Genomic DNA, 23,810 nt, shown 5'->3' on the forward strand with positions numbered 1-23,810 from the left:
TCATCAGCTCCTGATTGATCAAAATTCAGATAGATCGACAAACCGGCTCATTCAACCGCACAGCGCACACACCTCACGAATTCCAGCCTACAGCTCAGATTTACTCACTAACACTTTTCTGGAAACGCAATAAGGATGGAAACTAAAATATGGTCGTATCGTGTTACAGCGCACATTATATCAGCTGTAGTTCGGGCGCCTCAGTCCCAATACACTCGACGTATATTCACATCACATGTTAATGCAGCGGTAGAGTTACACACACAGGACAATGCACTTATTCACAATAACAAAAGTTCATTATTTGCTCATGCTTTAAAGCTTTGCTGGGTAAACATTTTCTTTGCCGTTCTGTTCTAATGCACTTTTTCTGAGCGCATACTGAAGCACGCGCGGACTGTCAAACAGCGCCACTCGGATTGATTTTTGTTGGGTCAGACCCATCTGACACTGATGGCCCCGGGGCCGAGACCGAGAGAGCTACATGGAAAAAATATGCACCAAACAAGCCACTTTGAAATGTTCCTGTTTTGATGAATACAAAAGTTGGGTGACCCTCCCCTATAGACTAAGAAAGTTGGATGACCCTCCCCTCATCTAAGAATAAAAAGACATGACCCTCCCCTATTTTCCTCCGGTGGACCTTTCCATAAATACCGAACGGTCCCTAAAGTCCTTTTTCTCTGCTCTAAGGTTTTGACTACCAGTCCTGTCCAGAATGGTCATCCTGTTTGAACCATCCTGTGTACTCACTATGGAAGCAAGCTTCTCAGAATGTAAGTTTTGTTCAATACATTTTTTGTTGTGTATGGGCATTCAGGCAGGTAAGGAAACAGCCAGAGAAAAGAATCCACATGCATTTAGGGTTAAATAATAATCAAAAATAGAAACTAGGAAACACGGAATGAGAGCATAAACAGCAAACATTTATTCAAAAAACATAATAAAAAAGTAAATCCAAGCTAAACTGATAAATCTAGACACAGTTCAGGGAAGGCAAACAAAACTGACAACAAGAACATGCAACATCCATAAAAGGACAACACCAGACAAAAAAACATGAGAAACACTGGGGTAGTCATAGACTAGGGATGGGGAAATGAAGCTTCATGAAGCAATGAGGCTTTCCCCTGACTGTTCCGGGAAAAGATTCAAAGCTTCGAGAGTGTCGAGAACAGCGCCATCTGGTGCTTATTTAAAATAAAGCAGCCAGAAGCTCTGGCAGATGAAGCAACCACAACACACACTACAGAGTTTCAATGTTATGTGTACAAATAAAAACATTAAATGTTTGTGTTTGATTTGTTCATTTGATAAATTCATTTTCCCATTAAAGTGTGACAATAAAATATAATATAAGCTTATATTATTCAATAAGATTTAATACTACTTTAAGCCTACTTTCTCTCTCTCTCTCTCTCTCTCTCTCTCTCTCTCTCTCTCTCTCTGTACACACACACACAACTCTATAACCCTTTTTTGGCTGTTGCCATTGCTCTAATACAAACTCCGAACACCAACACCCTATCCCCTCGTTCCTAATCCCACCCTAAACACAAATACCAACACCAAAAAACCAAATAACAAAGTGGTGAAAAATAAATTTTGGTTATTTAATGAATTATATTTATTAACTTTCAAAGTACAGCACTCTCCTCAAACACCCATCAACCAGACCGAGGCAGCATTGACTCGTTAAAGTTCGAGCCTTCTGACACCCAAAGCGAAACTTGCACGTGATCTGACAGAAAGTGAGGCTTCATTTGTCATCCATCACGTGACTCTGGGAAAACCAATACACACCCCGATACGGGGCTTCACTAGAAATTGTGTCGCATATGTGATACGCGCATCGAAGCTTCAGTGTCATACGTAACATCACTATCATAGACAATGGGTAATTGGCAAGCAATACACACCTGAGAACTAATCAACAAGAAAAACTATAAAGGACTACAAAACATAGCACAAAACAGGAAATAACAGAAGTCCACACAAGACCAGAGGAACACAAGACAGGAGACCCTTGGGGGAGGGATGGAGGGCCAGGCCAGTGTGGTGGAAGTGGAGACTGAGAAGTATCAGAGAGCCAGGGCAGAGCAAGGAGGGTAGGTGGCCAGGGTGGAGCTAACAGGACTGAAGCACATTTTAGCAGAGCTGAAGTCCTTTACGGATGAGCAGATGACCACCACAGCCAAGCACATGGGACTGAAGACCCTCATGACAGAGCAGAAGACCACCACAGCAGAATTTACAGGACTGATAACCACCATGGCAGATCAGACTGGGCTTGAAGCAACCACAATGGAGAACAAGCCCACCAAGGTGGAGCAGAAGGGACTGTAACAGAGAAGTTAGAAATGTCCTCCGTGGCCATCACAGTGAATATGGGTTCAGAGAGGGTCTCCTTGGGCATACAGTGCAAGCAGAGAGTTCATAAATGGCCCCCATGGCAGTGTCAGGGTGGGCAGCGAGTTCAGGGACGACCTCTGTAATCGTGTCAGGGCAGACAGGAAGTTCAGGGATGACTTCTGTTGTCGTATCTGGGCAGACAGGAAGTTCATGTACAACCATGGTTGTGTCTGTGTCAGAGAAGGGAGTTTAGGAACAACCTCTGTGGTCATGTCAGGGCAAAAAGAGAGTTCACAAGTGTACGCCGCCACACCTGGAGGTTTTGTAGCAAACGCCGCTACCTAGGAAGGACTTGGAGAAGCATGTGCCGCCCAAATACACAAGATAGGAACTGCCATTTCAGGTAGTGCATCTGATGGAGGAAGAACCTCAGAGACTCCCGACCTTGGGACTACCTGTGCTAGACTTGGGGACCATTTTGTTGGTCTGCCAGCTGCTCGCAATGACATCACCGGTGGTTCCCACACACTGGAAGACAGTTTCAGACACCTAGGGACTACCTTGGTAGCTTCCAGTGCAACATTCAGACATTCCTGTCTGCCCTGACACGATTACAGAGGTCGTCCCTGAACTTGCTGCCCACCCTGACACTGCCATGGGGGCCATTTATGAACTGACTGCTGGTGTGGTCAGTCGATCTGTTATGGATAGGCATTCAGGCAGACGGGCAGAAAAGGGGATCCACATGCAGCTAAATAATAATCCAAAAGAGAAACTAGGAAACATGGAATGAGACCATGAACACCAAACGATCATGATAAAAGTAAATTCAAGCAAAACTAATGGGCAAGGAAGGCAAACCAGACATGGGCAAGGAAAGCAAACCAAACTGACAATAAGCACACAAGTAAACATCCATAGAAGGACAATACCAGACAAAGAACATGACAAAAACTGGGGTAGTTATTTACAAGAGGTGATTGACAAACAAGACACATCCGGGAATAATCAGGAATGAACAACTAATCAACATGAAAAACTACAAAGGACTACAAAAAGTCAACTCAAGACCAGGGGAACACAAGACAGTAATCATAACAATATAATTTAAAACAGGTGTTCCCAGACGTTTTATAATACAGCACAATTTCAAAATGTCAAAGTCAAATATGTTGCAACGGGTCACACCACAGAGAACAGAGATTCGCAAATTACCAGAAACCCACTCTACAAACATGATGAATGTCCCTCAAGGATCATCGTTGGGCAGGCATGCCGTAGTCCGCTCTTATAGGATTAATTTCCTGTGTAAGGATTTTGGCCAGGCGAATCAAATCCACCCCCAGGGGTTTTCTGAAACACACACACGCACACACAAGCCTTTCCCTTCCCCCACACATCGGAATGTGTGGAATGTTTTTGAACAAAGAGAAGGACTTTTGGTGTTTAAAAACATTCAACAAAATGTTTTCAAAGGTTTTTATGTATATGTGTCTTCCCCATGTCACAGTGAAATAACTTAGTTTGGTCACAGCGTAAATAGAAATTAAAAATACCTTCGTCATGCATTTTAAACATAAGTGTATATTCCTTTGATATAACATAATGTTCCTTGATATCTCTAGAATGCTTATTGAATGAAACACTCGAATATGCATGGAGATGTAAAGTAAAGGGTATTTTTGATTGTTTTACTGCCAATGAAGTTCAAAATTGTTTTACTATAAAATCCTCATTGAACACACCCCCTTCCACGAGAAGCGTGCGCTGAGGAACAAAGGACCATAAAAGAAGACTTCCCGCGTGCAACATCCACTCTCCGATTGGCTCCAGCCAACAGGAAGGGGATGGACTTCTCCAAGGTGATAAATGTGGGAGCGCGGCTCCGCCCACGCGCTTCTGAACTTTCCAGCGCTGTTTCAGCATGTAAACCTCACGGGACTCTGATCCAACCATGGATCTTTCCTTTTGTTCGTCTAAAGTTTCGTCTTTTACTCAAATGGACTACCCAGTTCGTCTTCCAGGAAAGGAAATGGACTTTGCCGAACTATTTCCTCGGGTAACGTCACCTCAAAGACTTTAAGCCTTTCAAACACTCGCGCTAAATGCCAACGAACGCCACGTGACTCCCCACGGAACAAAAGAGCCACGCAACCGACCATGCACGCGGTGGTGCAAACACGCTGCGGCCGCGCTCCACGTGACGTGCGCATGCAGGACAGCACCCCCAGTCGACACGCGGCCCGAACGGGCCGAGCAAGGAGCCCGCGACTCACACAGACCAAATATGCTCTGCAAGTATACCTTCTTTTAGAGCTTCTAAGAAGCATTAAAAAGTGTTTTCGTGGTGTTCAGAAAGGTTAACTGACTGTTGTGGCGAACGTAACCCACTCTCTCTCACTTTCTCTACAACTCACTCTATCTCACTCTCTCTCTCTCTCTCTCCAACTCATTCAACTTACGCGTATGCATTGTCTATACGCTCTGCGTCGTCTTAGTTTGTGTTTAATGTTTGTAAATACATGTATCATTGTAACGTAGTAAATGCTTAAGTAGTGTTATGGATTTTTCTTTCCTGAACCTGACTACTCTACAATAATACTCACTCTAGTTGACCAAGTATTATACTTTTACCTCAGCGCGTCTACAGTCGACGTCCTGCTAAGCCATAAACCTACCCTATACCTCAGCGCGTCTACAGTCGACGACCTGCTGGGTACTAATCCTATTACCCTAGCGCGTCTACAGTCGACGACCTGCTGGGTACTAATCCTATAACCCTGACGCGTCTACCGTCGACGTCCTGCCAGGTGCTAATAATTCTAACTTACTTGTTTTTGCTGCGCAGCATAAATGACAGACAGACTTCAGCAAATGTCCTTCAGATGCTCTTTATTTCAGCTGGGAGTTCTCGAGCAATTCTCAGAGAATCTCAACTTCAAAGAAGAAGTACACGTTTTATATGATAATGCCAGACACATTAAAAAAATAATCATCATGACTCATTATTTCATTATGACTGTAAATGTCACACTCTATCAATATGATTGGTTACACTGTTTAAAGCAAGCCCCATCCTCTCATCATCCTTTGTTAGTGACGTCAGCAAAATATCCTATATCCTCAAAAACAGTTAGTAAGGGGTTAACATTTCAGTAAATCACGTCCTAATAAAGTAAAAGAACAGAACGTTCAATTCATCGTCAAAGCTATCTTGAACAAGGTTACATTAAGTCAAAAAGTAGTTTAATGGTTAGTTCATATTGAAAGTTCGTCTCATGGCTACATCCTAAATAGAAGGAACTAAGATTCATCTTTTTTTATTGTTAGATCTAGATTAGAAAGTTTAGTCACCTTGAGACAAAGAAGTGGAAGTATGATAGGTTTTATCACATGTTAGAAATATAAAATCAGAACTTTAGGGTTAGTTAACATAATTAAACTTTGAATGTTAAAATTTCTATAACATTCCCCTCTCTGGTCTTAAATTGTCACGACCACACAAAGAAAATTTTAAAACTGCCAGATTATCATCTTAATTCTGAGAAAGTATCAAATTATTGATTCCTGACTGGCTGATTTTGAGCATCTGCATTTGGCAGACCCCGTATAATAGCAAAATTACGGTATTGGGCCTCTGCTTGCTCAATCGGGCTCAACCGTCTTACATTTATCAGGGGCAATGAACCCCGATTAGTCGGGTGCAACCGCTCATATCCACCTTCTCTTTCTCCCTCCTCTTCATTATCTCTCCTCCCAATGCCTCCCCAAACAATGCTTCTGATTAACCTTTCTAGACAAGCTCGGATACATTTAATCAAACATCCAATAATAATTGCTGCCATGAGCAAGGCAGCAATTACTGGCAACAAAAGCTTTAATAGCGGTCCGAAAATATTACCAAAAGCATTGCGGAAGGCATCAGTGATCCAATCTAAGTCCCATTCTACTGGTTTGTTCTTTGCCTGTTCATCCTGCCACAGATCGTCCCGCACCTTTCTCATATCGTCCAGTACTTTTGAGATGGAACTCCCATCCTCATCATAAGCTGGAATGAAAGTACAACATTCTTTTCCAAGTTTAACACAAACTCCCCCTTCCTCCGCAAGAATTCTATTTAATACCATTCTGTTCTCCAGAGTCATTTGCCTGAGGGCCCCCACTTCATTTTTCAAGAGTTCTAAGACTAGTTGGGTGTCATTTGCAAATCGGAATAATTCATAATGGATTCTATTTATCCAGTTCATTGAGTCAGTTACAGCATTATGGATGAGGAAAGCCTTCCAAAACTGAGATGTTCTGGAAATTACACGGCTCTCTTCAAGGATGTCAGAAATGTCATGTCTCCACCAAGTGTCATCCCTCATTTTTAAAGCTCTGGTTCCTCTTTTGTTTTCTTTCCCCACATAGCCAACTCTAATTCTTGCTCTTAGCTGAACTAAAGCACAGAGACCATGCCATGATACAGGCAGACTGGGATATGCAGTATGACCTCACAACCAGTAGTGGTCCAGGATGAGGTAAGCTCCTCCCGCAAGATACTCACTCATACCTGTGGGATCATAACAGCTAACATTATGGATTGTCTCACATCCCTTAAGGATCCCCATAAATTTTTTTCCCTTTCTTGACCTGTAACACTCTTTAAATTTCTGGTCTGGCAAAGGCCAGATCCTTTTCTTCCCTTCGGTAGAGAGAGAAAGAATTGGTACTGGGACAGTTACGTTATAACAATCGGGAGGAAATCTTCTACGGAAAATTTCCCGAGAACATACTGATCCCGGCCCAGCTATCTGAGACAGGATACACTTCAATTGGTGACCCTCTACTGGCTCTGGCAACAGAGGATATGGATAAGCGGCAGAGAAGGAGGCATGGGCGCAGACATAACAATTTTTGTTAGGTGCGAGTTTCTTAGCTGTGTAATTAGCATATTTCCAGAACAAATTTAACCCATAGTGATTCTTGTCAGTGTCAGATGAGTAGTCACGATGAACAGGCAAAGCTTCCCTTCTCTTCCTACTTTGGTCACATCCTAGAGGAAATTCAAAGAGAAACAGAAATAATATCAACATCAACACACTTGAGCATATAACAACACACATACTGTACTTGAACACCTTGTTTAACCACATTCGCTCCCAGTTGTACTGGTCGTCCCGTTGGCCCCACAGACGTCTGAAACGCTCCATCTTCACCCTTATGACTCTTTGCGAGCCGTAAAAGGGTCTTTCCCTCGGCGGCAAGGGAGGTACGTTAACCAGCACGTCCTTTTTTCCCTTACTTTTCACTTGATGGCGGTTGGTGGGGCTTACAATGTGACACGTGAACCCAGGCGTCACGCTCAGCAACCTTGATTGCTGTATTTGTTGTTAGAATAATCTCATACGGACCGAGCCACATCGGGTTGTTCCACGCCTTACGTCTGTGATCCTTGATCCAGACCCACTGTCCTGGCTCATAACAGTGCTGTGTCTCCGTTCCTGGAACCGGCAAAGCAGCTTTGACCTGGGAATGAATTGTTTTGATAGTTCTGGTTAGTGACAGTATATATTTTCTCATTTGCTCATCTACTCCCGCCAAACCCTCCTGGGGAGGAGGTTCGATTCCTACTCGCATGGGCCGACCTGTAAGAATTTCATGTGGGCTGAGGGTTGTCCTCGTCCCTTTTCGGGCCCTTATGGCCATTAAAACAATGGGCAGAGCCTGAACCCACGTCATTTCAGTCTCAGCCATAACTTTACACAATTTGTTTTTTATTGTCTGGTTCAACCTCTCAACTGCCCCTGCTGCTTCTGGCCTGTAGGAGCAGTGTTTTCTCAAATTTATTTGAAGTCCTTTTGCCAATTCAGTTATTACTTTATTTACAAAATGAGTTCCATTGTCACTAGACAATTTTTCAGGTACCCCCCATCTGGGAATTACCTCTCTTATCAGAGCTTTTGCTACAGCTGCAGCATTAGCTTTCCTGCATGGGAAACACTCAACCCACTTTGAAAACATGTCAACAATCACAAGACAATATTTATACCCTTGACAAGGCGTCAATTCAATGAAGTCCATCTGTAGATGCTGAAAAGGAAGATCAGGTGTGGGGTGGGCAGAGTAAATAGCTTTTTTACTCTGTCTTCCCACATTATTTGCTGCACAAATATGGCAACTTCGGCAGAATTTTTCTGCCACTGATGTAAATCCTGGAGCCACCCAGGATGTACTTATCAGATCATTCATAGCCCCTTTCGAGGCGTGGTCCAATCCGTGAGCCCAATTAGCAAAATTAGGATATAATTGTTTAGGTAGAAATGGTTTGTTTGTTCTAGTATCATTCCAGACACCTTCGTCATTTTTAACTCCCCTCTCTGACCATTTCTTTAATTCCCAATTTGTACCCAGTCTCTGAATTTCGGTTAATGACGGTGGTACTTGTATACTGTCGGTAGAAAGGGATGCAAAACCTATAAAGTCAGTCAGTCTACATCCTGTCAGCGCTGTGTTTTTCGCTACTGAGTCAGCAAAATTGTTACCTTTTGATACCTCATCCCCGGTTCTCATATGTGCTGCGCATTTGCAAATAGCAATTTCTTTTGGCATCAACAAATTCTCGAGTAATTTATCAATCAATTTTGAATGTGCCACCGGTTTTCCGTTAGCAGTGAGAAAACCCCGATTTTTCCAAACTGCCCCATGGTCATGACATACACCGAATGCATAACGTGAGTCGGTATATATAGTGACCGAATGACCCTTGGCCAATTCACACGCGCGCGCAAGTGCTACAAGTTCTGCTGCTTGAGCCGAATGATTTTGTGGCAAACATCCAGTTTCAACGATCTCCAATTTTGTGCAAATTGCATATGCCGCCGAAAGCAATCCTGTATGTGGATTTCGGAGACACGATCCATCCACAAAATAAACCAATTCAGGATTTGGTAATGGTGTGTCTAGTAAATCGAGACGTGGTCTTGTCATTATTTCTACCACTTGAGTACAATCATGGGGTTCCCCATCTTCTTCAGTTGGTAGCAGTGTAGATGGATTTAACACAGTGCACCTTTTCAATGTTACATTTGACATTGTGAGTAGGACATTTTGCCAATGCAGTGATCGGGCAGCACTAAGATGAGCTGTCCTTGACTGCATTAACAAAGCGTGTACTGCATGGGGAACATACACTATTAGCTGATGGAAAGCCACCAAATCTGAACATGCCAATACTGCTTCGACCGCAGAGGCTACGGACCGTAGGCACTGGGGCATGCCCTGTGCGACAGTGTCTAATCGTTTCGAATAGTATGCTACTGGACGTCGACGATCGCCATGAGGTTGTGTCAGAACAGCAGACATAAACCCCTTTTTCTCAGACACGAATAGTTCAAAAACTTTTGTATAGTCAGCCAACCCTAGGCTAGGCGCAGTGGTAAGTGATAACTTTAGTTTTTCAAATGCCATTCTTCGCTCTTCTGTCCAGGTTACTGGATCAGTCAATTTTTGAACCTCATGAGCTGCCATGAGCAGAGGATTTGAAATTTCAGCATAATCTTGAATCCATGGTCTACAGTACCCCGTTACCCCTAGGAAAGACATTGTCTGTGACTTTGTAATTGGTTTCGGAATTTTTCGGATCGCATCAATTCGATCTAGGCCTAAAGCTCGGCCATTTACTGAGATAAGGTGGCCCAGATATCTCACTTCCTTTTTGACTAGCTGCAACTTATTTTTAGACACTTTATGTCCATTTTGTGACAAAAAATTCAACAATGCACGTGTATCACATTCACAGGAGGCTTTGTCTGGAGAACAGATTAATAAATCATCAACGTACTGAATTAATGTACTCCCCTTTGATGGGACGAAACTTTCCAAATTTCTAGAAAGTTCTTCTGTAAATACAGTTGGAGATTCTGTGTAGCCCTGTGGCATCACAGTCCAGGTCCAGCGTTTATTTTTAAATGTAAATGCCAACCAATATTGACTATCTGGATGCACTGGAATTGAAAAGAATGCATTTGCCAAATCAATCACGGTAAAATGAGTAGCGTTGTTGGGTATCTCAGATAAAATTGTTGATGGATTCGGAACGATTGGGGAGCGTGGCTGAATAGCCGCATTCACCAATCGTAAATCCAGCACAAACCGCCATTCACCTGATGCCTTCCTCACTGGAAGTATAGGTGAATTTATGGGTGAATTTTGACAAGGCACAATGGCACCCTTCTCAACCAACGCAGCGTGCACTTTCGAAATTCCCTCGACAGCTTCCTTGCTGAGAGGATATTGAGACCTAAATGGCCTATATTGCGTCTTTGGTGTGATAACGAGAGGCATTGCATTCTTTATCTGTCCAATGTCAAATTTATCTTTAGCCCAAAGGGTTTCTGGAATTCCTGACAATAAATCAAAATCATTATCAATCTTATCAGGAATGAATTTTCTTTCCTCGCTGCACAACCTGTGAACTGTTACTTTTTGCATTGTTGGATATGCTCTTACCCCTGCATCATTTTGATAATTTCCCTCATCATTCCAAGTCCAACCCCCTTTCTCAACCTGCTCTGTGAGCCACACTCCTACTTCCGCCCAAGAGCTTCCTTTCTTTCCCACTGAGACATGAGGCTGGACTTGCAACTGTCGAAAGAAAATGGATTGAGAATTTGTTAAATTTACAGTAAATGCAGAGAATTGTTGTGATATTAAGAGATATTCAAGAGTTAATTTCTCACCCGGAAGCTCACTTAACCATTTTCCTCATACTTACTGTCTCTCTCGGGGCCCACAAACCACGATGTACAATGGAAATGAGGTGGCTTTTCATGATCTGCCGGTAAAAACTCATACTCTGAATATGGGTCAAATGCGGGTGTTATAGCCCAGTTATAATACATATTTGGTAACATTTGAGCAAAATTTCCATATTTTTGTGTCACTGTTATTCCTTCACATGAAACATCAATTGTCATTTCCAATTTAGACATCAAATCTCTACCTAATAAATTTAGAGGACATGTTTCAGAAATCAAAAATGGGTGTGTGCATGTTTTATTTCCATTTATCACTGTTAATGGCTCTGATAGTTTATCAATTTGTGCTAAACCTGAAATACCATATGTTGTGCGAGTTTGATCAGAAAGTGTCAGTTTGTCAAACCTGGATGCAGTCTTGATTGTGATAATTGAGAAAATTGCACCGGTGTCAACAAGAAATTCAACTGGAAGTCCTTGAACAGTTAATGTCATCATTGGGTTTGAGTTTGAGTCTTTTGTTAGTTGTAGCAATTGAGTGTCAGTCTTCATTGAGTTTGAGTTTGTCAGATGTGTGGCTGGTTGAGTGTCTCTCTCCTCATCCTATGCAGTCCGATACGGCGTCGGTGGGGGCGGGTGGAATGAGGAAGCTCTCTGCTCTCTGTAGTTCTGCTTTCTTGCCTGATAGCTCTCCTGTTGTGGATGACGTTGTTGTTGCTGTTGCTGTGGGTAGCGCTGTTGTGGCTGACGTTGCTGAGGAGAATAGTTTTGACAGCTTCTAGCCCAGTGTCCTCTCTGTCCACAGATTCTGCATCTGCCCGCAGTCTTTATCCGAATCTCTCTCTCCTGCTGTTGATCCCACCTACTATTTCTTGACGGTTGGTTGTTGGATTGACTTTGGTAGAACATGTACTGGGCAGTCTGCAACTTATTTTCCTTTTCTGTGTTCTTCTTTTCATCATTGTGTTCGGCATGCTTTGCGTGCTGCATCACCACTTCAAGATCCTGTGCTTCCCATGCAATGCAGGTCAGTCGTACAGCTCCCTGAATGTTTGGAAGGAGGCCGTTGACAAAGTGATGTTTCAGGACCCCACTGTTGTCAGTTCCTTCTGGAAGACCTGCACATTCATCAACAACAGTCTTTAGTCGTGCAAGATAAGCAGAGACTGTCTCACCTTTCAATTGTTTCGTGTTAGTGATAGCGGCCCAGTCAGGTTTTATGGGGAAAGCCAACCTCAGCCTTTCAACCATTGCTGTCCACTGATTTCTCCACTCTTGAGTTTCAGTTCTTCCTTCATCCAGTCGTGGCAGGGTGGGGTTGAATGCAGCAGCAGGAGGAGTCCCACGAATTTCAGTCCATTTCAGACCCATCTTGCCACTGAAAATTGCAGCCCAGTCTCGACCTGTGGGTTTATAAGTCACATCAACATTTGTAACTGCGGCAATAAAACGTTCTACTCCCTTTTCTGGATTTGGGAGGGCTGCTGTCACATTTAGTAATTCCTCCAGATCCCACGGCCTTTCCAGCCACACGGGACCGTCTGCACCTGGAAACTGGAGCATAGGCAGATTATAAGCTTCTTTGGGTCTTTTCTCAGTTACAGAAATTGCTCGAGTTTTCATTGGGTGTTGGAGAGGTGGTTTTTCAGCTGCCTTTCTTTTGACACTTTTAAACACACGTTTGAGTGGCGTTTTCAGTTCTGGTGTCATTGCTTCATCTAACAGTTTTCTCACCTCTCTGTAGATGCCCCCTTCTTCACTCTTATCCTCATCCGAACTCTCACCCTCCATTTCAACTTCCTCTTTTTCCTGGAGCTGTCCTGCAGAGCCTCCATCTCCTAATGCAGGTCGAACTTCCCCTTCTTCAGTGTCTGCAGCAGCCGCTCTGTACGGAGGGGGCCTTGAGATGGGTGGTGGCTGAATATCATCCAATTCCTGCTTCCTCTTTTTTGTCTGCAAAGCAATCAGAGAATCTGCAGCCCGCTCACCTTCTTTTTGGCTCTCGTAGCGCATCTCAGCCTCCCGTTCCCATTTCCGAAACAGTGTCCAGTTAATCTTCTTTCGTTTCTTTGGTGGCAAATTTTCAAGGAGACGTCGTGTTTCTCCTAAAATTTGACACACTCAAAGTACCACAATCAGCAAACTGACCCTTTGTTAATTTTGACCAGAGTTTAATTTGAGCAATTTGCTCCTCTCCCAACTTCCACTTCCTGATCAATTCTTTAAACGGACCCTGAATTTCAGTTTTTTCAGTTTTCTCTTTACCACAACATTTACCCATTTTATTTATTTATTTATTTATTTATTTTTTTTAGTCAGAAGCAGTTCTTCAATTGCAGAAAGATCAACAAAACAAAATAAAAGAAAATAAAAGAAACAGTATGCAAAAAGAAGGAAAAGCAAGTTCTTCGTTGCACAAAAAGAAACACAAAAACAAAATTAAAACATAAAATAAAAAACAATATGCAAAAGAAGGAAAAGCAAGTTCTTCGTTGCGCATAAAGAAAAAATTTAAACATAAATTCAATTTACTGGGTATATGTCAGAAGTGTATCTCCAAGCCCAAATTTGTGGATATCTTGGAATCCTAGCAATAGGAATTAATCCTAATCCACCTGTGGATCTGTCTATATAAGGTCTTAAATGAGGCTTGGTAATTAAATATAGAGATGTTTGTCCTACTAATAACTCTGGTCCTGGTTGAGGTTGATGCCACGCTCTAGTGCATCCAATCCCCAACACGGCAGGATCTTCCTCAAATATTTGTTCTATCTGGCCACTTAATCTCAACCCTATACGTCGTTGTAAATACGTATATCTTGTTAAAAAGAAATTATATCGTTGTGGCGAATTTATTTGACTTTCGTCTTCTCCATAGGATAATGGGATACACCGTTTAAATCTGGGTGAAGCCAGTTCTTTTTTTAACCCTGGGTACAGCCAGATCTCTTTCCCCTCTTTTTTTTTTTTTTAATTTCCCAATTAAATTTCATACTTCTAAAATCCCCCTTTTAGATTTTACAAATATGATAAAATTTCAATTTCAACAGACAACCAAACAAAAACACACAAACAAACAACACAGAACAACTAAAAAAAAACACGTTCCAAATTCTTATTCTAAAAAAATTCTAAATTTTTTTCAGACGTTCAAAAAAGTTATATATATATTTTTTCTTTTTCTTCTATACATCAAAAAGAAAACAAAAACTGAAGTCTGTGTATCTTACCTTCCTAAATTCTTTTTCTCTGCCCGTCTAGGATGGTCCTCCCGTCGGTGTAGAGTCTGCTGCAAGTTGGCAGAAATGAAATCAATATCATGACAAATACAAGTTCCTTCTTTCAGAACTTATATCTTGTGGTCCGCTCTTCCGGATCGTCCCTTCACCGACGGAGGACCAGTCCTTGGGCTCCTTGCTTGGCTCGCCAAATTGTTATGGATTTTTCTTTCCTGAACCTGACTACTCTACAATAATACTCACTCTAGTTGACCAAGTCTTATACTTTTACCTCAGCGCGTCTACAGTCGACGTCCTGCTAAGCCATAAACCTACCCTATACCTCAGCGCGTCTACAGTCGACGACCTGCTGGGTACTAATCCTATAACCCTAGCGCGTCTACAGTCGACGACCTGCTGGGTACTAATCCTATAACCCTGACGCGTCTACCGTCGACGTCCTGCCAGGTGCTAATAATTCTAACTTACTTGTTTTTGCTGCGCAGCATAAATGACAGACAGACTTCAGCAAATGTCCTTCAGATGCTCTTTATTTCAGCTGGGAGTTCTCGAGCAATTATCAGAGAATCTCAACTTCAAAGAAGAAGTACACATGTTTTATATGATAATGCCAGACACATTAAAAAAAGAATCATCATGACTCATTATTTCATTATGACTGTAAATGTCACACTCTATCAATATGATTGGTTACACTGTTTAAAGCAAGCCCCATCCTCTCATCATCCTTTGTTAGTGACGTCAGCAAAATATCCTATATCCTCAAAAACAGTTAGTAAGGGGTTAACATTTCAGTAAATCACGTCCTAATAAAGTAAAAGAACAGAACGTTCAATTCATCGTCAAAGCTATCTTGAACAAGGTTACATTAAGTCAAAAAGTAGTTTGATGGTTAGTTCATATTGAAAGTTCGTCTCATGGCTACATCCTAAATAGAAGGAACTAAGATTCATCTTTTTTTATTGTTAGATCTAGATTAGAAAGTTTAGTCACCTTGAGACAAAGAAGTGGAAGTATGATAGGTTTTATCACATGTTAGAAATATAAAATCAGAACTTTAGGGTTAGTTAACATAATTAAACTTTGAATTTTAAAATTTCTATAACAGTAGTAACTTTATTAAATACAAAATATGCTTACCTTGAATGATTGTCTTGCTCATAATACGGGTCAATGAAATGTCAATTTAAAGCTACACGCTTTACAGAACTATAAATACCTAAGAGGGTATTTGGTTATAGAGCAGGGAAGGCAGATTCTAGTGGCCACAGAATTTGTTTTCACAAGCTATATAACTTAATTGAGCTAATTGATTTTGCCTGTCTTGTAAAACATGGTCCTTGCAATCAATAACAATTAATTTGTGGTTTATTGCGGGGATGCACATGTATGCATATGGGTAAAATTAATAAATTAATATGTAAGACCGGTCTGATCCAAATCTGTATGAATAATTATTAACTGTCGAGTTTAGGGCATCGCTTCAAGAGACTTTTCTGTGCGTCTGGACATGGTAGATGTACCACAGAAATTTCGTACATCTCGGTCAAACATGTGGCGGGGGCTGCTTCGTTAAAGGTCACTTCCTGTTGCCAGCAGGTGGCGCTATGACTGTGGGTGAATGTCGGCTTGTAGATTTGTTCAGGGCGGGACTCTTGTCAAATGTGTAAAATTTTGTGCAGATCTGGGCATTTACAGCCAAGTTACTACAACTTCCTGTTGCATGGCGAATCATCGACGCCACGGACACGCCCATCGACGAAAATGCGCAGATAGCACAACTTTACATCGTCAATGCCTTTAGAAGGTACAGCAGAAATCTGAAGTTGATCCGTCTAAATCCCTAGGAGGAGTTCGTTAAAGTACGGAGTGTGTAAATCGGTCGCCAAATTCAAAATGGCAGACTTCCTGTTGAGTTTAGGGTATGGGTTCTTGAGGCTTTTTTGTGTGTCTTGAAATTATACACATCCCCACCAAATTTCGTGCATGTAGGTTGAACGTGGACGAGGGGCTAATTTTTTCCAATTTTCTAGGTGGCGCTAGCGAGCCATTTTGACCCGCCCATCCGCGAATCCCACAAAATACGAAATTTTTCACCAGTCCTGACATGCATGCCAAGTTTGGTGACTTTTTGAGCATGTTGCGGCCCCGAAATGGCGCTTACTTTGCAGAAAAAAGAAAAAAGAAATTAAATTAAAGCTGCAAGCAGCAATGGGCGGGCCCTCGCACCTGTAGCGCGTTGGGGTGTGAGACGGCCGCGTTGCATATTCCACAGCTCAGCCGGTGCGGCTGTGAATTTGGTTCGCTGCTTCGGTAAAGGTCACTTCCTGTTGCCAGCAGGTGGCGCTATGACTTAGGGTGAATGTCGGCATGTAGATTTGTTCAGGGCGGGACTCTTGTCAAATGTGTAAAATTTCATGCAGATCTGGGCATTTACAGCCAAGTTACGACAACTTCCTGTTTCATGGCGAATCATCAACGCCACGGACACGCCCATTATCGAAAACGCGCAGATAGCACAACTTTACATCGTCAATGCCTTTAGAAGGCACAGCAGAAATGTGAAGTCGATCCGACTAAAGCCCTAGGAGGAGTTAGTTAAAGTACGTAATGAGTAAATCATCCAAAAATGGCGGTAAAATTCGAAATGGCTGACTTCCTGTTGAGTTTACGGCATCGCTCCAAAAGACTTTTCAGTGCGTCTGGACATGGTAGATGTGCCACAGAAATTTCGTACATGTCGGTCAAACATGCGACGGGGGCTGCTTCGTTAAAGGTCACTTCCTGTTGCCAGCAGGTGGCGCTATTACTGTGGGTGAATGTCAGCATGTAGATTTGTTCAGGGCGGGACTCTTGTCAAATGTGTAAAATTTCGTGCAGATCTGGGCATTTACAGCCAAGTTACTACAACTTCCTGTTTCATGGTGAATCATCGACGCCACGGACACGCCCATGGACGAAAACGCGCAGATAGAACAACTTTACATCGTCAATGCCTTTAGAAGGCACAGCAGAAATTTGAAGTCGATCCGACTAAATCCCTAGGAGGAGTTAGTTAAAGTACGTAATGAGTAAATCATCCAAAACTGGCGGTAAAATTAGCAATGGCGGACTTCCTGTCGAGTTTAGGGCATCGCTCCAAGAGTCTTTTCTGTGCGTCTGGACATGTTAGATGTACCACAGAAATTTAGTACATGTCGGTCAAACATGCGACGGGGGCTGCTTCGTTAAAGGCCACTTCCTGTTGCCAGCAGATGGTGCTATGACTGTGGGTGAATGTCGGCATGTAGATTTGTTCAGGACGGGACCCTTTTGTGAAATATGTAAAATTTCATGCAGATCTGGGCATTTACAGCCAAGTTACAACAACTTCCTGTTTCATGGCGAATCATCGACGCCACGGACACGCCCATGGACGAAAACGCACAGATAGCACAACTTTACATCGTCAATGCCTTTAGAAGGCACAGCAGAAATGTGATGTCGATCCGACTAAAGCCCTAGGAGGAGTTAGTTAAAGTACGTAATGAGTAAATCATCCAAAAATGGCGGTAAAATTAGAAATGGCGGACTTCCTGTTGAGTTTAGGGCATCAATCCAAGAGACTTTTCTGTGCGTCTGGACATGGTAGATGTACCACAGAAATTTCGTACATGTCGGTCAAACATGCGACGGGGGCTGCTTCGTTAAAAGTCACTTCCTCTTGCCACTAGGTGGCGCTATGAATGTGGGTGAATGTCAGCATGTAGATTTGTTCAGGGCGGGACTCTTGTCAAATGTGTAAAATTTCGTGCAGATCTGGGCATTTACAGCCAAGTTACTACAACTTCCTGTTTCATGGCGAATCATCGACGCCACGGACACGCCCATCGACGAAAACGCGCAAAAAGCACAACTTTACATCGTCAATGCCTTTAGAAGGTACAACAGAAATTTGAAGTTGATCCGACTAAATCCCTAGGAGGAGTTCGTTAAAGTACGGAGTGTGTAAATCGTCCCAAATCGGTCGCCAAATTCAAAATGGCGGACTTCCTGTCGAGTTTAGGGTATGGGTTCTTGAGGCTTTTTTGTGCGTCTGGTCATGGTAGATGTACCACAGAAATTTCGTACATTTCGGTCAAACAAGTGGCGGGGGCTGCTTCGTTAAAGGTCACTTCCTGTTGCCAGCAGGTGGCGCTATGACTGTGGGTGAATGTCAGCATGTAGATTTGTTCAGGGCGGGACTCTTGTCAAATGTGTAAGATTTCGTGCAGATCTGGGCATTTACAGCCAAGTTACTACAACTTCCTCTTTCATGGCGAATCTTTGACGCCACGGACACGCCCATCGACGAAAACGCGCAGATAGCACAACTTTACATCGTCAATGCCTTTAGAAGGCACTGCAGAAATTTTAAGTCGATCCGACTAAATTCCTAGGAGGAGTTCGTTAAAGTAAGGAGTCTGTAAATCGTCCAAAAATGGCCGCCAAATTTAAAATGGCAGACCTCCTGTCGAGTTTAGGGTATGGGTTCTTGAGGCTTTTTTGTGCGTCTTGATATGATACACGTCCCCACCAAATTTCGTGCATGTAGGTTGAACGTGGACGAGGGGCTAATTTTTTCTAATTTTCTAGGTGGCGCTAGCCTGCCATTTTGCCCCGCCCATCCGCGAAACCCACAAAATACGAAATTTTTCACCAGTCCTGACATGCATGCCAAATTTGGTGTGTTTTTGAGCATGTTGCGGCCCCGAAAATGGCACTTACTTTGCAGAAAAAAGAAAAAAGAAAAAAGAAAAAAGAAAAAAAATTAAATCTGCAAGCAGCGATGGGCGGGCCCTCGCACCTGTACCGCGTCGGGGTGTGAGGCGGCCGCGTTGCATATTTTGCAGCTCAGCCAGTGCGGCTGTGAATTTGCTACGCTGCTTCATTAAAGGTCACTTCCTATTGGCAGCAGGTGGCGCTATGACTGTGGGTGAATGTCGGCATGTAGATTTGTTCAGGGCGGGACTCTTGTCAAATGTGTAAAATTTTGTGCAGATCTGGGCATTTACAGCCGAGTTACTACAACTTCCTGTTTCATGGCGAATCATCAACGCCACGGACACGCCCATCGACGAAAACGCGCAGATAGCACAACTTTACATCATCAATGCCTTTAGAAGGCACAGCAGAAATTTGAAGTCGATCCAACTAAATCCCTAGGTGGAGTTCGTTAAAGTACGGAGTGTGTAAATCGTCCCAAAATGGCGGTAAAATTAGAAATGTCTGACTTCCTGTTGAGTTTAGGGCAACGCTCCAAGAGACTTTTCTGTGTGTCTGGACATGGTAGATGTACCACAGAAATTTCGTACATGTCGGTCAAACATGCGACGGGTACTACTTCGTTAAAGGTCACTTCCTGCTGTCAGTAGGTGGCGCTATGACTGTGGGTGAATGTCAGCATGTAGATTTGTTCAGGGCGGCACTCTTGTCAAATGTGTAAAATTTCGTGCAGATCTGGGCATTTACAGCCATGTTACAACAACTTCCTGTTTCATGGCGAATCATCGACGCCACGGACACACCCATGGACGAAAACGCACAGATAGCACAACTTTACATCGTCAATGCCTTTAGAAGGCACAGCAGAAATGTGATGTCGATCCGACTAAAGCCCTAGGAGGAGTTAGTTAAAGTACGTAATGAGTAAATCATCCAAAAATGGCGGTAAAATTAGAAATGGCTGACTTCCTGTCGAGTTTAGGGTATGGGTTCTTGAGGCTTTTTTGTGCGTCTGGTCATGGTAGATGTACCACAGAAATTTCGTACATGTCGGTCAAACAAGCGGTGGGGGCTGCTTCATTAAAGGTCACTTCCTGTTGCCAGCAGGTGGCGCTATGACTGTGGGTGAATGTCGGCATGTAGATTTGTTCAGGGCGGGACTCTTGTCAAATGTGTAAAATTTCGAGCAGATCTGGGCATTTACAGCCAAGTTACTACAACTTCCTGTTTCATGGCGAATCTTCGACGCCACGGACACGCCCATCGACGAAAACGCGCAGATAGCACAACTTTACATCGTCAATGCCTTTAGAAGGCACAGCAGAAATTTTAAGTCGATCCGACTAAATCCCTAGGAGGAGTTCGTTAAAGTACGGAGTCTGTAAATCGTCCAAAAATGGCCGCCAAATTCAAAATGGCGGACCTTCTGTCGAGTTTAGGGTATGGGTTCTTGAGGCTTTTCTGTGCGTCTTGATATGATGCACGTCCCCACCAAATTTCGTGCATGTAGGTTGAACGTGGACGAGGGGCTAATTTTTTCCAATTTTCTAGGTGGCGCTAGCGTGCCATTTTGCCCCGCCCATCCGCGAAACCCACAAAATACGAAATTTTTCACCAGTCCTGACATGCGTGCCAAATTTGGTGAGTTTTTGAGCATGTTGCGGCCCCGAAAATGGCACTTACTTTGCAGAAAAAAAATAAATAAAAAATAAATAAATATATTAAAGCTGCAAGCAGCGATGGGCGGGCCCTCGCACCTGTAGCGCGTCGGGGTGTGAGGCGGCCGCGTCGCATATTTTGCAGCTCAGCCGGTGCGGCTGTAAATTTGCTACGCTGCTTCATTAAAGGTCACTTCCTGTTGCCAGCAGGTGGCGCTATGACTGGGTGAATGTCGGCATGTAGATTTGTTCAGGGCGGGACTCTTGTCAAATGTGTACAATTTGGTGCAGATCTGGGCATTTACAGCCAAGTTACTACAACTTCCTGTTTCATGGCGAATCATCGATGCCACGGACACGCCCATTGAGGAAAACACGCAGATAGCACAACTTTTCATCGTCAATGCCTTTAGAAGGCACAGCAGAAATTTGAAGTCGATCCGACTAACTCCCTAGGAGGAGTTAGTTAAAGTACGTAATGAGTAAATCATCCAAAAATGGCGGTGAAATTAGAAATGGCCGACTTCCTGTTGAGTTTAGGGCATCGCTCCAAGAGACTTTTCTGTGCGGCTGGACATGGTAGATGTACCACTGAAATTTCATACAGGTCGGTCAAACATGCGACGGGGGCTGCTTCGTTAAAGGCCACTTCCTGTTGCCAGCAGGTGGCGCTATGACTGTGGGTGAATTTCTGAATGTAGATTTTTTCAGGGCGGGACTCTTGTCAAATGTGTAAAATTTTGTGCAGATCTAGGCATTTACAGCCAAGTTACTACAACTTCCTGTTTCATGGCGAATCATCGACGCCACACACACACCCATTGACGAAAACGCGCAGAGAGCACAACTTTACATCGTCAATGCCTTTAGAAGGCACAGCAGAAATATGAAGTGGATCCGACTAAATCCCTAGGAGGAGTTAGTTAAAGTACGTAATGAGCAAATCATCCAAAAATGGCGGTAAAATTAGAAATGGCTGACTTCCTGTTGAGTTTAGGGCATTGTTTCAAGAGACTTTTCTGTGCGTCTGGACATGGTGGATGTACCACAGGAATTTCGTACATGTTGGTCAAGCATGTGGCGGGGGCTGCGTCTTTAAAGGTCACTTCCTCTTGCCACTAGGTGGCGCTATGACTGTGGATGAATATCGGCATGTAGATTTGTTCAGGGCGGGTCTCTTGTCAAATGTGTAAAATTTCCTGCAGATCTGGGCATTTATAGCCAAGTTACTACAACTTCCTGTTTCATGGCGAAACATCGACGCCTAGGACATGCCCATCGACGAAAACGCGCAGATAGCACAACTTTACATCATCAATACCTTTAGAAGGCACAGCAGAAATTTGAAGTGGATCCGACTAAATCCCTAGGAGGAGTTCGTTAAAGTACGTAATGAGTAAATCATCCAAAAATGGCTGTAAAATTAGAAATGGCCGACTTCCTGTTGAGTTTAGGGTATCGCTCCAAGAGACTTTTCTGTGCGTCTGGCCATGGTAGATGTACCACAGAAATTTCGTACATGTCGGTCAAACATGTGGCGGGGGATGCTTCATTAAAGGTCACTTCCTGTTGCCAGCAGGTGGCGCTATTACTGTGGGTGAATGTCGTTATGTAGATTTGTTCAGGGCGGGACTCTTGTCAAATGTGTAAAATTTCATGCAGATCTGGGCATTTACAGCCAAGTTACTACAACTTCCTGTTTCATGGAGAATCATCGACGCCACGGACACGCCCATCGACGAAAACGCGCAGATAGCACAACTTTACTTTGTCGATGCCTTTAGAAGGCACAGCAGAAATTTGAAGTCGATCGGACTAAATCACTAGGAGGAGTTTGTTAAAGTATTGAGTGTGTAAATCGTCCCAAAACTGATGCCAAATTCAAAATGGCCGACTTCCTGTTGAGTTTAGGGTATGGGTTCTTGAGGCTTTTTTGTGCGTCTTGATATGATACACGTCCCCACCAAATTTCGTGTTTGTAGGTTGAACGTGGACGAGGGGCTAATTTTTTCCAATTTTCTAGGTGGCGCTAGGGAGCCATTTTGCCACGCCCATCCGCGAAACCCACAAAATACGAAATTTTTCACCAGTCCTGACATGCGTGCCAAATTTGGTGAGTTTTTGAGCATGTTGAGGCCCCGAAAATGGCGCTTACTTTGCAGAAAAAAGAAAAAAGAAAAAAGAAAAAAGAAAAAAAAAATAATCCTAACAGATTCAATAGGGTCCTCGCACTGTTAGTGCTCGGGCCCTAATTAAAGCTGCAAGCAGCGATGGGCGGGCCCTCGCACCTGTAGCGCGTTGGGGTGTGAGGCGGCCGCGTTGCATATTCTGCGGCTCAGCCGGTGCAGCTGTGAAATTTTTCGCTGCTTCGTTAAAGGTCACTTCCTGTTGCCACTAGGTGGCGCTATGACTGTGGTTGAATGTCGGCATGTATATTTGTTCAGGGCAGGACTCTTGTCAAATGTGTAAAATTTCGTGCAGATCTGGGCATTTACAGCCAAGTTACTACAACTTCCTGTTTCATGGCGAATCATCGACGCCACGGACACGCCCATCGACAAAAACACGCAGATAGCACAACTTTACATCGTCAATGCCTTTAGAAGGTACAGCAGAAATTTGAAGTTGATCCTACTAAATCCCTAGGAGGAGTTCGTTAAAGTACGGAGTGTGTAAATCGTCCCAAATCGGTCGCCAAATTCAAAATGGCGGACTTCCTGTCGAGTTTAGGGTATGGGTTCTTGAGGCTTTTTTGTACGTCTGGTCATGGTAGATGTACCACAGAAATTTCGTACATGTCGGTCAAACAAGCGGCGGGGGCTGCTTCGTTAAAGGTCACTTCCTGTTGCCAGCAGGTGGCGCTATGACTGTGGGTGAATGTCGGCATGTAGATTTGTTCAGGGCAGGACTCTTGTCAAATGTGTCAAATTTCGTGCAGATCTGGGCATTTACAGCCAAGTTACTACAACTTCCTGTTTCATGGCGAATCGTTGACGACACGGACACGCCCATCGACAAAAACACGCAGATAGCACAACTTTACATCGTCAATGCCTTTAGAAGGCACAGCAGAAATTTGA

General features: G+C 43.4%; 1 protein-coding gene and 1 long non-coding RNA gene across 2 annotated transcripts in view; one reads left to right on the plus strand and one right to left on the minus strand.

The window, feature by feature from the left end:
• Positions 1–23,810, plus strand: part of LOC120495013 (ADP-ribosyl cyclase/cyclic ADP-ribose hydrolase 1) — a 274,489-nt gene that overhangs the window by 37,233 nt on the left and 213,446 nt on the right. Inside the window, exon 4 of the mRNA XM_089125633.1 lies at positions 694–776. Coding sequence (XP_088981759.1) covers positions 694–776 — 83 coding nt within the window. The remainder of the gene's footprint in view (positions 1–693; positions 777–23,810) is intronic.
• LOC120495018 (uncharacterized) lies at positions 6,531–15,409 on the minus strand. Its single transcript, XR_016149285.1, has 2 exons — positions 14,321–15,409; positions 6,531–7,860 (listed from the first exon to the last, which is right to left on the minus strand). It is a non-coding gene; the product is annotated as an uncharacterized LOC120495018 (long non-coding RNA).

Source organism: Pimephales promelas, chromosome 22 (assembly GCF_988280905.1).
Source record: "Pimephales promelas chromosome 22, fPimPro1.hap1.1, whole genome shotgun sequence".
Classification (NCBI taxonomy): domain Eukaryota; kingdom Metazoa; phylum Chordata; class Actinopteri; order Cypriniformes; family Leuciscidae; genus Pimephales; species Pimephales promelas.